This window comes from Melanostigma gelatinosum (genome assembly GCF_949748355.1).
Source record: "Melanostigma gelatinosum genome assembly, chromosome: 6".
Classification (NCBI taxonomy): domain Eukaryota; kingdom Metazoa; phylum Chordata; class Actinopteri; order Perciformes; family Zoarcidae; genus Melanostigma; species Melanostigma gelatinosum.
In genome coordinates, this window is record NC_136639.1 from 13675346 (window position 1) to 13692339 (window position 16994).

At 41.9% G+C, this 16994-nt stretch overlaps 2 protein-coding genes across 2 annotated transcripts in view; both read left to right on the forward strand.

Moving 5' to 3' along the window:
- kiaa0825 (KIAA0825 ortholog) overlaps nucleotides 1–9161 on the forward strand; it is a 108651-nt gene extending 99490 nt beyond the window's left edge. Inside the window, exon 23 of the mRNA XM_079269599.1 lies at nucleotides 8338–9161. Coding sequence (XP_079125725.1) covers nucleotides 8338–8521 — 184 coding nt within the window. The 3' untranslated portion in view covers nucleotides 8522–9161. The remainder of the gene's footprint in view (nucleotides 1–8337) is intronic.
- A 2890-nt stretch (nucleotides 9162–12051) lies between these two features.
- Nucleotides 12052–16994, forward strand: part of arb2a (ARB2 cotranscriptional regulator A) — a 148354-nt gene continuing 143411 nt past the window's right edge. The window contains exons 1-3 of the mRNA XM_079270899.1: nucleotides 12052–12098; nucleotides 12770–12910; nucleotides 13978–14079. Of these exons, the coding sequence (XP_079127025.1) occupies nucleotides 12805–12910; nucleotides 13978–14079 (208 nt within the window). The 5' untranslated portion in view covers nucleotides 12052–12098; nucleotides 12770–12804. The remainder of the gene's footprint in view (nucleotides 12099–12769; nucleotides 12911–13977; nucleotides 14080–16994) is intronic.

A 16994-nucleotide genomic window follows, 5' to 3' on the forward strand; every position in this document is an offset into this window, starting at 1 on the left:
CAGGTGAGATCAATGTCTGCATGGACTAATCAGTTCATTGCAGGCCCAGCAAAACCACAGGAGCCGATTGCTAATAATGTCATTATGAATGGAGCATGAACACTGCTGTATTTACAGTATGGCCCTCAGTTAGGATTTCCACACCAACTGGTGGCCCTAATGGTGGCCCTAATTTCACCACACGGTGCAACTATTGACAGGAATTGTTAGTGTTGTAAAAAACAAAGGGCTTCACAAACGAGCTCTTTCTCTGCTGGTGTTTTACAGGTCTGGTGGAAGAGAAAATCCATAAATCTATGGCAGTTATGTTGATGTTATGTGAGGTTGCCCATTATACCTCGGTCCCTCATATATCCCCAAAACACAACTGTTGTTGCATGTTGTGTCGTAGCTGTGACATTTAGTGTTGTCTTTAGAATTACCCTGTGACATTAGCCTCAATGTGTTGTTAGATGTTGTGACATTAACGTCCCTTTTGTTCTTCAACTCGATCTCTAACCATGGAATCAGCTGTACTCGCAATTTACCCACCTAAGCCACTACATAATCCATAAAAAAGTTGAAAATGCCGGAATATGAAATTTATTCATCGTGGCTATGGAAATGAAATATGGCTGGGTTTGAACAGAAGTTTTGCCAGATCAATGTATAAGAGTGAGGCCTTTGTCTGAGAGCAAGTCGCAGTTTCTCAACCCTCAGCGCTCCTTCGTAGATTTCACAGTTTATATTATGCACAAATGACAAAGAGAAAGTACTGAATAAGTAATAGGCTATTTCCTGGTAGCACATTGAGGTGAAATCACAATGAACATCTTTTTTTCCCCTCTGTATGCTGTTCAGTGGGGAGTTTTCATGAGTGAATGCTTGTTCTCAGTGTTTGTGCATGTGTGTGTGTGAGGAGGGCAAAATCTAAAGCTACTGACTGTTTATCTGCGTCGGCTTTGTTCATTAATTCATGGCTGATGTTTTATGCATTTGGTGACAAAGTTTAAAGGAGTAGACCCAAATGCAGACACAAGACACTGAGGGAAATGGTATATTATAGGAGGTTTTAATGATTATTCTCTAAAGTGAGACGTTGGGGGGGCTGCAGATCATCTGGTGGCAGATGAGGTTAGACCGGCGCGTTGAAGGATTGCAGAGAGAGGCTGCTGAAAGCAACAAGTACTCTTAGGCCGGAAACAGTTGTTGTGAGGCTGTGGACTGCAGAAGAAGGCATGAAGATAGTTGTTTGTGGTTGACTGGTAGACCAAGGCTGGATAAAGCTTCCAGGTCAAAACAAAAACTCTCTGATTGTTCAGAAACAAATCACGGCCAAATTACCACGGGGAACTTGATGAACTGATGAGCCTTAAATAGACTGGAATCATTATAAGGAGCTGAGGAGTAATCAGGGAAACTGCTGTGATTAAGGAAACCCATAAAGATTCTGGAGCTGGCGTGTTGTCCAAAGAACAGTCCATAACATTTGGTGCATTCTGTACGGGACCTATTAGGGTTTGTTTACTTATATCTTTTCAGCTGATGTCTACAATTATGTCTGTCGTCACTTTAAGTAGATGCACATTTTTTTTTGTGTGTTTGTATTTATATTTGTCCAAAGTAAGAGCTCTTCTCTCCTTCTCCTTTTTTTCCTCTATCTTCTGCCCGCTACTTGTGTATTTCTCTCACTCCGTCCCTGTCCGTCGATCCTTTCTCTTTGGATCATGGGGGAAGACAGATTGCCTCTGCTGAGATTTTTGATCCCAGAGTCCAGCAGGCACACTGGAGCCGTTAACAGGTACCTGCCTACCTGCCTGCTCGGCTGAATGACTGACTTACTGACTGTCCAACTAACTTAGCCTCCCCTCGTTACTGCAGTAACATACGAGAGGAAGGTGGCCCTGAGGCATCATGAGTAGATGAAAAAGGCTGTTATACTTAGATGCACATGCGTCTGTTTTCAATGGTATCATTTTAGTCCTGTCAGAAGATGAGTGTCACATCAGAAATTAAATATGTAAACACATAGATGCAGATGGGATAATAAAAAAAAGCTTAGGATTTATTTAGAGTTGCTTTTTGGAAATAATTCTTGTGCCCCGCATGTGTTGTGAGTTTGAGAGGCGGTGTCAGACAGTCGTCAGGTATACACAGAACACGGCTGAAAGGTGCCAAGGTGGTTGGCTTCCTTAACGAGGGGCCTTGCTGTAATGATTTACAGTAGCTCAAGTGGGAGAGGTCACACACACACACACACACACACACACATAAGCACATACATATGCTCCTATTTCTCTGTGTCACAATCTCCTCTTGGGTGCTGTTTCAGTGAAAGGTGCCAGCCTGCACAGCCAAGCTCCTAACAAGAGCCAAACAGTCAGGAGACTGGGGGGGGGGGGGGAGAAAAGAAAGGTGAGGTGGAGGAAAGGGGGTTGAGGAGGGGAGATAAGAGGAGCAGAGAGCTGTCAACCTCCTGGGACAGGTGCAGAACTCAGTGTCTGTGGTGCAGTCAGCTACTGTGCTGCACTGACCAGCAGACGTTGGCTGGTCAGTGCAGACGTTGGCTGTGTAGACTTGGCAGGTGTTTGGTTATTTGCTGTTGTCTGCATGTAATAATACATTCACAAACAGCAAGGGTTCTAAATTGGATCTCACCTTGTCAAACACAAACAAGGCCCCTCACCTTTTTCTTCCCAGAGCAATATTTGATAGATCTTACTCACAGAAGCACAGCGAGCCTATTTGAGGAATGTACCAAACTGTGTCCAATAGACTCGTACTCACAGTCACACTGCAGTGGACAAGCAGCCTAATGATGTCTGAAATACTGGCACAACTGCTATGATATGCTGTGATAATTGCTACCCTCCTGTCCACAGTACAAATAAATGTGGAATCGGTGGGCAAACACATTAATATGGAAATAGCTACATTAATCTGGAGCATGGCCTAAATTATTCAATAATTAAGCTACTGCAAATTTACACAAACTTTCCCCCTGGATCACTGGAGAGAATAGCGAGGAGCTAGAAACAGCCATGCAGAGGGATTTGAAGGCACAACTTTCAATTTCGATGTACTTTCATATGAAATTGCATGGCCGTAGATACTTTACTTGGCCACCACAGCTATTCTACCGTTAGCTAATCAGCTAACGTTAGCAGTAGCCCACAATGAGTGTAAACTGCAGATGCCAAAATACAGTTGTGAATAATAAAATTGAAGCTGACAAATTAAATATATTCAATTTAAAGAACTTATGTCAAGAGATTCAGAAAATAGAATCTTCTCTATCAAGTGTTTAGCACACTGAACAAGGAGCGCATTACTCAAATGACATGAGTCAAATCTACAGGATACTGAGATATCAGTAAAGTAAACTTAGAGTGTAACTTTCACTAGAGATGTATAACATTATATCTACAGTCTTTCAGCATCCCTTTAGCATCCCTCAGTGGTGGGACTCCTCAGCATTAAGGAGTGTGTGTGTGTGTGTGGGGGGGGGTATTTGAGGAAAAGCCCTTTTGTGTCGTCTGATGTGCTGGACTTATCTTTGCTCGGATTTGGAGTTTAAAACCGCAGCGTGTTTGAAGTTGTGTGTTTGTGTGTCCCTCTGTGCATGACCCTGAGCCTGGATGTGTTTGTGTCTGCGCCAAAGCACGTACAAGCGTGTCAACTAGTGTAACTGTGGATGTCTTTTCAAAGGGCCTTCACAGATCTGTCCGGGGGCCCTTTGATCAGGCGTTCTATGACTCGACGGCCCTCAAGATGGGAGGGTGCGTGCTGTGTGTGAGACCAGGCGGGTTGGACATGGATGAGGCTGTGGATTTGACCCACAGAGTCACACACACACACACACACACACACATTTCAAAATGTGGTGATAGGCTTGCTGAAGCAGTGGGGCTTCATTCCAATGAGGTACAATAAGACTCTGTCCTATCGGACAACGCAGATGTTTGCGCATGCGTGTGTTACTGTATTTTTTATGTATCGAGTCAAAATCGCATCACAAGATTAGAAAGTACTTCAAAGAATCAATCTCTGCAAAGGGCTGGTTTTGAGTTGGTTAAGTTAGAAAGATTTAGGGTGAAGGTTTACAGTTGCAAAGTTAATTTTGTCATCCTCTCAAGTATATAATACAACATTGTGTGTGTGCTACTGGTTCATGTTTACTTTGAAGTAGATTTGCTTTGATATTGCATGTTTTGTGTCCACTGCTGATGTGGTGTGTGTCTTGTAGCTTGCGAGTGGACATCAGTTTGGATTGAAATGGATCTCAGGTAGGGTCTAATGCTGAGTGGCATCACCGCACGGACATACTGTAGACCTGACACTGAATTGATCTGACAATAGAATGGATCAGTGTAGCGGCTAGTAAGTCAGAAGGTAGAGCATAATCCCCTCTGTCAAGTCTCTGTCTCGTCAATATTCAAATCCGGCCGGCTGTCCAATGGCTGTCAGTTACAATCTCCCTCTGGCTCATGGCCTAGCGCAGGCACATATCTAAATTGAATTGGATGTTTGCTTCTCAATGGAAATTGAGCAGAAGAGATGACCCCCTTGCCCTGTATTGTAAACTTGTCAGTTACCCCAACTGAGCTAGATTCTAATGTATACCAGCTAATCTGTGTGATTTCCTTTTTTCTTTTAATTACCGTAGTCATATAACTGCTGTCTGGCCCCCTTATACTCACCATGAGTTTAAAAAAAGAAGTTCCCACTTTCATACAAGGGTTTGGTTTCATAAATTTGGACTTGAACAACTAAACCCCAAAAGGCTTTCTGTCACCTTTGAGAAGTGCTCTGTGCTCTCTCCTGTGATGATTTGTTCCCATGCACTCTACATGAAATCAGATAGTGTGGACTTAGCATGGCTAAACAAGGTCATCCACTGACTTCAACCTTTACTCATCACCTTTAAACACCTAACCTCAAACTCTGACATCAGCAAAAGCAGCCGCTTGAACTTTTAAAACGTATTGTGGTCAGGTTGAAAAGGTTCGTCCAACTCCAACTTTTTAAAGACTGCTCAGTCAACAGTCAATGCTGGCTAGAAGTTCTGATGCATAACTTTTCATCTTTTTTTCCAGAGACACCGGGTCAATGTGAGTGTCTCAGCTAGTGGGACTCTCTTGTCAGTTGCAAACCCGTATTGTGAATTGTTGAGAAGGGTTTGTTTTTTAACAAAAAAATGTTGTCTAATTCAACGTTCTCTATAATCCCAGGTTCTAACCCCAAATGAGATGGTTGCCGACATGACAACCAGTCAAACTGATGTCCGTTACCTAAAATTACCCTGACTCTAAAGGTCTAAAGCTGAAAGTGGTTCTCACAAGGGTGAAAATTATAGAGGACATTTAACCATAGTCTATCTCTCTCTCTCTCTCACTCTCTTGTTCAGTCCCTCTCCTCCTGCTACTGTGACACATGTCGCCCTGGCATGCATGGAAAGGCCTGACCTTTGGAAAGTTTAGCACTTTAAATATTTAGGCTTGGGTTATGATGGATCCTCCAGGCCCTGCGGCAATGTGCGAAGCCTCTGATTAGGGCTGCTGTCAGAGTCATTTAGCCGAGTGTCTGGCTGCCGGTGGCGCTCTCTGTTTGACAGGCGAGCCTTTTAAACAAACAGCGGTCCCAGTGGCAGAGCAGGCAGGGCACCCTGCGCAGCACAAACACCCAACACTCTGAGAGAAACCACTCAGCCCACTGACAGCTGCAGAGGAAACCACTGGCCACTGTCTCTCATGATCCTTCAGGCACTTTGTCTTTCTGCTCACTCACTTTCTTTCACACAGTCTATACTTGTAACTCTGCCTGTTTTATTCTGTCCTCTCTCTTTTCTCCCATTCCATGTCAATATTTTTTTTCATCATCTGCATCTAAATCTCCTCTTTGTAATTCTCTGTCTCCGGGAGCTGCTAAAGTCGGACATCAACGTTTCATCTGCGGTGCGTTTTGAGTACGATTTATTCAGTAAGTTGATTGCCGGATGATCTCTGAGCAGGGCTTATGCTCTTAATTTGTCAAATATCACCACTCATTATCATCTGAAAATCAGGACAGATGCTCTCTGTCTCGTGCCTGCATCGGCCCATGATTAGGACAGCTTACATTGATGTTCACGTTGAAATACATCTGAGCCAGCCTTTTCATCTCACTCTGAGACAATCTCCTGTGGCATCAATCCTGTAAATATACGAGTCTTAATATGTGTGTCCTATTCTGTATTCAGAGGAAGAGCCAAGTCAGCAGCTCCAGTATTAATGCATGAGAAATGAGCAGAGCCCATAAGAATTAAGATGTAAATTCCCGGGGAAAACTTGACAAAATGAGGATACAGTGAAGTTATTGTCAACTTTAGCCTACTTATGCGTTTCTAAGAGGCATTGTTGTGTTAAAGTTGCTGAAATTAGATGCACACAGCCAAGCTCCTTCTGTATTTTTCTGCTCATTTTCAGCACGGGATCAACCAATCTCAAAGAATATGCAACCTACACTTTACGGAACAATTTACACTTTTGGCAACATTATCCAGTGACAGTATACATGGCAACTATCGTGGTAATTCAATCTCTGTCTGTGTCTGCTCCTTCTTCTTTTTTCCCTCTCTACCTCTTTCTCATTTCAAATTTGCACTTAACACCTTCCTGGGGAAAGGCTTCTCATTCATCAACGGTGTTTGTCCCGTTGACAAGCAGGGCGCCTCCTGCATATCAATATCAGCTAAGACAATGCTGAGCCTGTAACCTTCAGCTAAATGTCATTCTGCTTAATCCTATTTGAAAATTAAACATTGAAAAACCTTTAGCGTACCTTCCTGTCTTCCTTCCTCTCTCGCTCCCTCCTTTATTGGCCACTGTTCCTGAAGCTGTCTGCTCTCCCTCGCTCCCTTCCTGCTCTTGTTTTGCACACTGTGTGACATTTGTATTGTTTTGTTTGTGTGAGTGTTTGTATCCCATAATGGTTATTTAGTAGAACTGATTTAAATTTTATGTCACGGAAAAAATAATATAGGGGCAATTTGTCTGCCCCTAGTCGTCATCAGCATTCTTCCAACAGAGTCTACAGCAGTCGTCAAAGGCAGACTTAACTACTTCTCCTTTGTTCTGTCTTTTTTGAGACAGAGCCCTCACTCTGTGATGGATGTAAAGAAAGAGATCCAGACTAACACACAAATTACTCAGAAAAACGCAGCAACTAGTGACCAAAGTTGTATGTGGAGGGAGAAATCTTTTTGGCAAATCTGCAAATCTGCATATCTGCATATTTGCATCTGCATATTTACATAAACAGATCCTCCCCTTACAGACAGTAATTACTACACTGACAGTGGTTGGGAAGCAGAGAAAGAGGATGTCTGATTTGTCCACATACACACTGTGACAGAGGCTGAAACTTCATCAAAGTGCTCTGCATTGAGAGGCCCGCTTCTTAGTATGCATGAAACACATGTGTGATATACTTGGTGTTTTACTCCCTCTTCCTCCTTCCACTTACGCCTCACACACACACACACACACACACAGAACTATATGGTTGATGTTTGAAGATACAGTGAGGAATCGGGGGGGGGTGGAGGGAGGGGGGGGGGGGGGATAAAAGGAGACGCCAAGATTGCAATGAAAATGCAATCATTTGCAGTCGGACAGTCGGATATAATTCTCTTGGAGGGAGTGTAATGCGGCAGCTCAAAGACCGCCTTCAGCCCGCTCTCCATATGGATTTGATTGACCACAGTCACTCGTCAAGAGATTCCATTGAAATACTCAGAGTCAATTACAACGTGACTACCCTTGATGTCTTCATATTGAAGCCCTCCATTCACTCTGGAGCTTGAAGGACTAAATAAATGCGATGGAGATACATCCTGGAGATGCAGTTCAACAAGACAGGGAAGTAACAAGATATGAGGAGGATTTCCTTCATGGTAAAAATGAGTCACCTGGACAGGCTTGGTTCAACAGTTGTTATGGCTTAGCCACAGTAAGCTGATGATTGACAGAAAGGGGAAAACACTTTTCTTTTCTGTCATTTTTTTTGTTTTAATGTTCCCTAAAACATCACTTGAGATGTTTACAAGTCTGTAAATGTGTGTTTGCATGACTGCAAAACTGTAAGTTAGATAGTCTATCACATCGGCAGAAACTGCTGTGATACTGACCCACACAACATGAAAGAAGAAAGCGGAGAAGACCCCCATGTGAGAAGATAAAGTGTGGCTTTTCAAGCCTCGGAGAGTTTCGGTCTGCGGTGTGTGTGTGAGAGAATTTATTTTCACACACCTTGTAGTGAACACATTTAACAAATGTTTCTGGGTATTTAAACAACCTTCTGTCTCACTATGCTTTCCAGGTGGGAGATGCAGGACGATGCAGAGCTGGAAGATGGAGAGAAATGTATGGTAGAGGAACTTCAGAAAGCTTATTTAGTTTGCTGCTGCAGCCGGGGACCACAGGACCCTCCCAAAGCTGATGAGACACCGGCAGAGCAGGCCCACGGGGAAACTCAACAGTCTGATAAAAGAGCTGCCCAATAACAGTCCACGCAGTTGGAATTTTTATCATGTTGTAAATGTTTTCTTGTAATCCTCACTTGCAGCTCTCAAGGTAGTAGAGTAATGGTGTGTGCGTGTGTGTGTGTATGTGTGTGTGTGTGTGTGTGTGTGTGTGTGTGTGTGTGTGTGTGTGTGTGTGTGTGTGTGTGTGTGTGTGTGTGTGTGTGTGTGTGTGTGTGCGTGCGTGCGTGCACATTTGTGGGTGTAATTGGGGCTGTGCATGCGCGGTGCGCAGCAGGTTTGTATATGCGTGTACATGAAAACATGAGTGAGAGAGCGGACAAGAAACTGTGGAACAATAAAAAGAGTGAGGGAGACATTCCCTCCCTCTTTATACACACGTCTCAGACAAACTCGCTGTGCTTTTCTACACTGCATCAGACGCATTTCATCTTTTTGGAGCACATCTCCAGAAATCAGTTCTGGGAAATGGAGGAACTGGATTTGTTTGCCTGGGACAAGATGGGACCGTGTGATCATTGTCGGTAGTTGAAGTTTTTTTTGAGACAGTGAGTGTAAAGACGTTGGTGTCAGGTTACTTTCTCCTGGTTCCTGAAAGCAAACATTAAGTATTACGGTTGGAAAGCAAGATGATGTATGTTTTGATTACAGTGTGTCCCAAAAAGCTGCCCCATTATGTAATAGCACTCTGAATTTAGTGCAAACTGAGAAAACATTTATTTTATGTCTAATACGTTTACTTTGTATATTTTTCCATGTTTGTCCATATTTTGTTATTCATGAGATGGGATGCTTTAGAATCAAACATGCAAATAAAATCATGTTCTTACGTCACCATTGAACATGCTTCTTCTGTTTGTCAATGTGTGTGGTCTCTGTGCAGTCAATAATGTATGATGATTTATGACGATGAGGTTATCGCGTTACCTTTTTTTAAACCATACATCAGATGTTCTTTCGTGTTGTGTCTCATATTCAAATAAGAATTAAGGAACAATGCAAATGATGCTCTTTTCTCCAACAAGAAGATAATTTCAGCTCACAGAGGCTACTGCACACACTGAGCAATTCCTTTGAGAGCAGGAAAACGTTTCCTGCTTCAGAGAGAGCGATGTTTCTTTCTTTAACTACATTTTTAATGCAAATGGAGCCAGATTGCAGTCGCCAAACCACTTAGAGAATACAAAAGACAACAAAATGTTCAACAACTAAATTCTGCCTGTGGCTCTGAACAAAGGCTAAAATGAAAAAAAGCACCATCAGTCTTTGTAAATGTATTATATTTAACATAACAATAAAAAAGTTTTATTTTGGTGTTGGCTAGCCAAACTGGTCTTGTAAGAACTGCTTTCTGTGAAATAAATGCTTTGATTTCTTTCTTCCGCCCTCCTAGAGTAAGCACCATAGGGTTATCCATTCGTATTTCGACTGGGTGACAGGTTCAGAAGACAACTGTCAGAAAAGATGACAGTACAATTCACAACCAATCATTACAAAGAATGCATCATCACAAAGAATACATTGAATAATATTATACAGTATTCAATTGGGGATTATCAAACCTACATAAACATTTTAGAGTCCCAGAGCTCATCATGACAAATTCATGCAGGATAAACAGCCACAGCATTTTGACTCCTCCGATTTTCATTTCAATTGATTACACTTCGTGTATGAGTGCATTATCCACACCACAGCAAACTCTCACAGCAGAAACATGTTGGTTTTATTTGTATGTTCATCAATTGAGTACAACGAGCTTTGTGTCAGCATGTGGTGAGCCAACATGGTAACATTACAGGAAGACAAACCGTTTGCTGGAGTTCACTGGTTTTAATTCATTTCCATACATGTCCAAATTCCTTATTATGTGGCTTACAAGTTAGAACAAGTCATAATGCATCTGTACACAAATCAAGAATGACACTATTTTTCAAAACCTATGGTAATACACAGCCACAACACACAGTCATTGCCACTAAAGATGGAAACAATGCATTGTTATATACATAGTAGGTTGAAATGTTCTTCCATAAAGTTACAATAATTAAAAAGCACATCAACTCATACTAAGCTTCATGTAGGACTAACATTTGACCATTTGCAGGAATGTTTGCTCTTCTGTGAGCCAACCAAGATGTTCCTGTTTCATGTTCGAGATGGGTATCAATTATTTCAAATCACAGTGAATGGAGGAGTCCCTGGTTTTGCAAGACGTTTTGTTGTTTGTCAAGTTAAGTCTGAAGAAATCAAATTTGTAACTTTAAGTTACTGACAAAAAACAAAGTCATATGGGCTCTCACATATGACTCAAGTGCTGCATTGAGTATTAAGTAAGTGGAAAGGTCTCCTTTATCTTGTCAAACACAGTGGATATCAGTGTCACAATATGTCATGTCTGTTTCTTATTTGGGTCTCCCGTTGGTGCATTTCCAGCGCTCTGCTTGAGGAAACAGGGTAGCTCAGCTCCCCTGAGAAACACTTCCAACTTCTAGAGGCCATCCAGAAGTAGGGCATGCAGCTTTACTTCAACCAGGAGGCTATTTCTGTAAATCAAAAAGACACGACATAAAGTACAGTTCCAGGTGCATGATACAGGTGGACAGGGTGGTGCAGGTGGTTTTTGGTCAGTCACCTGTGGGACAGTATCAGTGAGTCTGGCAGGTCTAGTTTCAACCGTGAAACCAACCAAATCTTTTTTCTTTCCGTTTTAAAGCAACACACTCTGATCCATTTCGCTCTGACAGTTTTGTGAGAACCGTCCTGAACAAAGCCACCACAAACAGCTTCTCTCAAGAGGAAACTGATTTCCTTATGCCAGAGGTGGAGAAACAGTCCTCCTGCCAGCCTGATCTACGCCCTATTCTCTTTTATTGTGATGGTAAAAACAAATAATGTTGTATCTTTTCCCTTTTTGAGGGATTTACATCAAGTTATTTTAGCTGCCATGCATCTGACATTTAATACATATACTGTATGGTTAATACATCATAGCGCTTTCGGGATTCTATAAGATAGAAACTGTCCCCATAGTAGCGGTTCCCAAACTTTTTAGGCCTTCTACATCCCGACCGGGTTCACGCACCCCCAATCCCCCACACCTTAAAAAAATAGAAAGAAGCAACAGAGCCTATTTATAGCGCATAGAAATCGGACCAATGAGAGAACAGTTTGCACGCGCGTGGCGTTTGTTTACAATATTTAGTCCGCTGTTAAATGTTGCAGTGTGAACACAAACCGAACAAAGGGGCAACTGCAACATTGTATCATATTAATCCATGAATCAGAACAAAGCAAACGAACTGAAGGTGTGAAAACGCCCTGAAACACTGCAACAAAGTTTCAATAACTTTCAGTTACACAAGGCGTCACTTTTAAAGAGTAGACAAAGCCGTGTGGTAGAAATCTCAACACAGGAGAAAACATCTGTATAAACGCGGGTGGCTGCCATGCTACTGTCTCTTTAAATATCCCTTCCAGTCCGTTGCCCCGGTAACCCGGAAGCTTCACGTTCTCCACGCGCTTCACAGCTCAGAGTCCTTCCTGTTCTAGAAATATCAAGGAAGCAGCAGCAACTGGACTGTCGCATATACTGATGGTGCGTGAGTCGAACAAAAAGCATGCATGCATACATCTACTGCAAACAGCTGCTCCTCTCCGAAATGTGTGTTTTGTTTGGCTGAAAAAAAAAAGTGAAATAAAAGCACGAATGTCTCACTGTGACGTTACCCGCGTGCAGTGGCTCCAAGTAGAGCGACTGCTCACATTCCGGGGAGTTGTTTGCAACAGTGCGACACATTGAACATGTGTTGACTGTGGTTGAGAGACTGACAGAGCAGCCCGAAGAAGCTAAGCGTGTGAAAATGAGCGTATTTTACTGGCTGCAGCGTGCTTTTAAAGCAATAATAACTTTGTTGTGTTTGCATAATTAATTCAGGTGCTAACAGGTACATGTTTCATAGCAGTAATGTTGACAAATAGTTATTTACGCGGTGTATTATTGCTGTGTCACTGACCCCTGCTCCGTTTAATTCAGTGAGCTATATAAGCTTGAAGCGTGTGCAGGAGTGTAGGATCCAACAGTGAGGTGTTATGTTTGGCAAACTACCACCTTGAGGCAATTTCCTGTTTATTCTGTGGTAAATTAAGAAGGAATTCATTATTTAACAGGTGCAGACGTGTTAAAGTATGACATAACACATTACATGTGCTCCAGCAGGACGATGTGTAGTTGTTATTGTTCTCATTTTCAATTCCTCCATGTGACAGAATGCATCTGAGTGATCTTTGGGACGGGAGGACCCATGCTCTCTCATCTTTGTGCTGCCATACCTGAGCTGTACATATTGTGGATCACTATGGCCCAGATAGCTGGCCAGGAGGACAGAGAGAAAACTACTGCACTCAAAGGTAAACGTGAAAGGGCAATCTGAAAAGCAACTATACTGAAAATGTTTTAGTTTTTTTCAAGGGACATGAAACAAGAATGGGACTACAACCTTTGTAGTGCACGTACACTTTGCTATGATGGACCTGGAGTTAAGATTTCAACATGTTGCTAGTTTCATTCATTTTTTGATGGACTTGCCGCCTCATTATTTCTTAGCTAACACCTGCATCCTCTCGAATAACAACACAAATGTGTTTCTAAATTTAAACAGACTCTCCTAGAAAAGCCTGCTGTTTTGACCCTAGTGATGTTTTTATCACAGTGGTCTCATAACACTGATGATATCCAGCCTACCTCTCCTTGAAGGCCTTCATACAGTCTCGAAAACTACAGAAAATAAGGTGTAGTTCCTGTAAGGGTATACACAATACTAAAGTTTAATGATAGATGGCATTCTGGAAATGTGAAATCCCAAAATATTTTGCCCAAGTCACACTTGAATGCATGTGGCAGAAACACACTTTGCTATAAAGGAGTGTGCCTCTTGAGCTGATTTGTGACTGAATGCCTTTAAAATGTATGTGGCCGATCTGACTCTGAATGGAATCTTAAATTATTTTGTCCCATGACCTTAAAGTGCTACTTACCAATTCATATTTAGCTTTATTAACCCTAACCCCAAGAGTAGATAACATGAGACAGCAAATAATCCACTCAACCTTGAGGCAAACATATGTACTGCAGATAAGTTTGTGTGAAAATTGTCAGTAATTGTAATTATTTGATGAGAATATTCATCTTTTCCACCTGCTACGCCACTTGAGGATGATAAAAAGCTTAGTTTAAACGTTTAAGGAAGCGAGTAGAGGACTTTGGCGCAGCCGTTGCTGTTGCTTCATAACTTAACCCAATAGGGAGACATAATCACATTGTACTGTAGGTGATGTTGCTAGATATTCTCAGGTTATGATGTTGTGATAGAGATAATGGCATGACATTTTCACTTTGACATTCTTTGAAAGGAAAGCAGCTATTGTCACAATTTTTTGTGCTCACCTTTGATAGTATCTCTTCTCTTTCTCCTCAGATTTGCTGTCGAGAATAGACTTAGATGAACTGATGAAGAAAGATGAACCTCCTTTCACTTTCCCCAAAACACTGGAGGAGTTTGAATATGCCTTCAACGAATGTAAGTGCATATTTTAGTCTTCAAAGCACACAAAGTCTTCCTCTCTAACAAAAAAAAATCCCACCAAATCCCATATACTCTAAGGCACGGATTCCCAAAGTGTGGTGCGCGCACCACTGGGGGTGCGCGAGCTGCCTCTAGGGGGTGCGCGAGAGGAAAAATGTAATGGTGGTCTAATGGTGTAATAATTAATATTAAATATAATTTTCACAAAATAAAAACATGAATGTAACTGTCTCATGTTTGTTGTTCTGGTGTTGACGATGATATGTCCCTTGAGGGTTGCCGTAGCGAAGGCGCAACCCCTGCCTCTGGCCAAAGGAGAAAACAATAATAAAGAGAGTAGCCGTGGGCTGATACAAGATGTCTAATCTCCCGACTCCAGTTATTACTGTATGATAAGTGCCCTTATACACAAACCCAAGACGCTCGGTTACATGCATTATAAAAATTCCCCTTGTAAGATTTCAATTTAAAATTAAAAGCGTACAATTTCCTGCCGCCAGCTGTCTTTTACGTACACTAGCTAGCCTAGCTTGTGCAGCTAACCTCAGCTAACAGCTAACTTCATTCATTCAGCAACATTCATGCAAATATGATAAACTGGCTGAAAATCGGGGAAACTGTCAGGTGGGACATCTGAAGCTATCAGTCATAAAAGAGGAGAAGGACAGAGAGAGAGAGAGCGAGAGAGAAGAATCGGAGGCGAGAGGAACGGAGAGGTGTGTTGGGGAGAGACCGGGAGAAGAAATCGAACGGGAGTCAGAGGAAGATGAGACTGAGGAAGGAGGAAGGGATAGCACAGACAAATCGGGAGCACATAGGCCCATCGCGGAGTCAAGGTAAAAAAGAGGAAACGAGAGAGAGCATCAGACTGGGAAAAACAAGAGGAAATATGATGAAAATGATCTGGGTCTGGGCTTCACTTGGATTGGCAATGCAGATTGCCCAAAGCCACAGTGCGTGGTGTGCAGTGAGGTTCTGGCTAACAGCTGTCTGAAACCCTCTTATTTACGTCGCCACCTGAACACCAAGCATGCCAGTGCAAGTCAAAAGCCCCTTACATTTTTTATATTGAAATTGGAGTAACAAAACAGCCAAAAACAACTGCAGTCATTATATGTATGGTTGATTGTAAATTAAATGTGATAATCTGCCTCTGAGGCATGATTGCTCTTTAAAAGTGACGCATTGTGTAACTGAAAGTTATTGAAACTTTGTTGCAGTGTTTCAGGGCGTTTTCACACCTTCAGTTCGTTTGCGTTATTCTGATTCAGGGATTAATATGATACAATGTTGCAGTTGTCCCTTTGTTCGGTTTGTGTTCACACTGCAACATTTAACAGCGGACTAAATATTGTAAACAAACGCCACGCGCGAGCAAACTGTTCTCTCATTGGTCCGATTTCTATGAGGCTATAAATAGGCTCTGTTGCTTCCTTTTTTTTAAGGTGTGGGGGATTGGGGTTGCGTGAACCCGGTCGGGATGTAGAAGGGGGTGCGCGGCCTAAAAAGTTTGGGAACCGCTGCTCTAAGTGAATAGAACAACACTGCTGACAGTTCAAGTAAAATACTTCAGCTCGGGTGAATAGAGAGGTAGATCTTGGCTCTGTCGTGTGTTCTAGATATAAACTGCAGAACACATAACCTAATAAAATGGGCTTGTTGTCAATACATAACATGTCATCCATAACAGTGGTTCCCAACCCTTTAGGCCTGTGACCCCTTAGAATGAAGGAACCCCTTGTCACAGCTTGAATATGTCCACCAAAGAGTGAGTTTCCGTTTTGAAACGTCTTAGATTTTTTCATTTGAATAGTTATTAGTGAGTAAAAAACATCCTGTATTTAATAAAAGGCAAAAATTGAATGAGTAGGGCACATGTGTCAAACTCAAGGCCCGCCACGTCATTTTATGTGGCCCGCGAATCTGCCAGCAAAGAAAAAATAAAATATAATTTCTTTTTTTTTTTTTCTTTTTTTTTTTGGAAAAATAATTAAGTTAGACTTGAAAATAAAAGTATCCCCATGTTCGAAATTATGAGATAGAAAGTTGAAATTATAAGATAGCATGTTGTCTGTGTACCGACATTAAAACTATCACAACAGGTGGACAGGAGAGGCAACAGCCCGAAAAGAGGTTTTCCAACAATTGAAAAAGGTCGACAAATAATCCCAAAATGTCCACGAAGAGAAAAATTGATGCAGAGGGAAGAAAATGTAATGAAAGATGGGAAAGCGAATACATGTTTGTGCTTCAAGGAGAACAATGGGTCTGTCTTCTGTGTTAGGAGGCAGTGTCGTGATGAAGGATACAATTCACATCAGCATTTTGACACCAAACACAGAGCTAAATTTAGCCTCCAAGAAAAACATCAAATTGTCCAAGAATTAAAAGGCAGACTGCAATCACAGCAGAATATATTTACACAGCTACAGCCCAGTGCATGCTGAAGGTATGTGAGCAGAGCTCCGGCCAGATACAGACTTTTACAAATGTCAGTTTGTGAAGAAACACCATCGCAGACCGAGTTCATGAACTAGCAGCAATATAACAACACAGCTAGCTAAGAGACGAGCAGGTACTTGTATTTTTAATGAACTGTTGATGAAAGCACAGACAACATGGATACAGAGCATCTATCCATGTTTATAAGACCTGACTCTCAGTGAGGAGCTCTTGGATGTAGCTGCCATGCACAGGACGACGACAGGGAGGAACATTAGTGATGCAGAGAGGTGACACAAACAGCTTTGAACAAAGTTAATGTAATAACTTGTGTTTGATATTTGTCTTTGTTATTTTCTTTAATAGTTTGATCTTTGATCGAGTAATGTGGGTTTCTTAACCCTCAATTAAAATGATTTATGTTATAACAACAGAAATGTGTTTAAATATCATTTTTCATTTATATA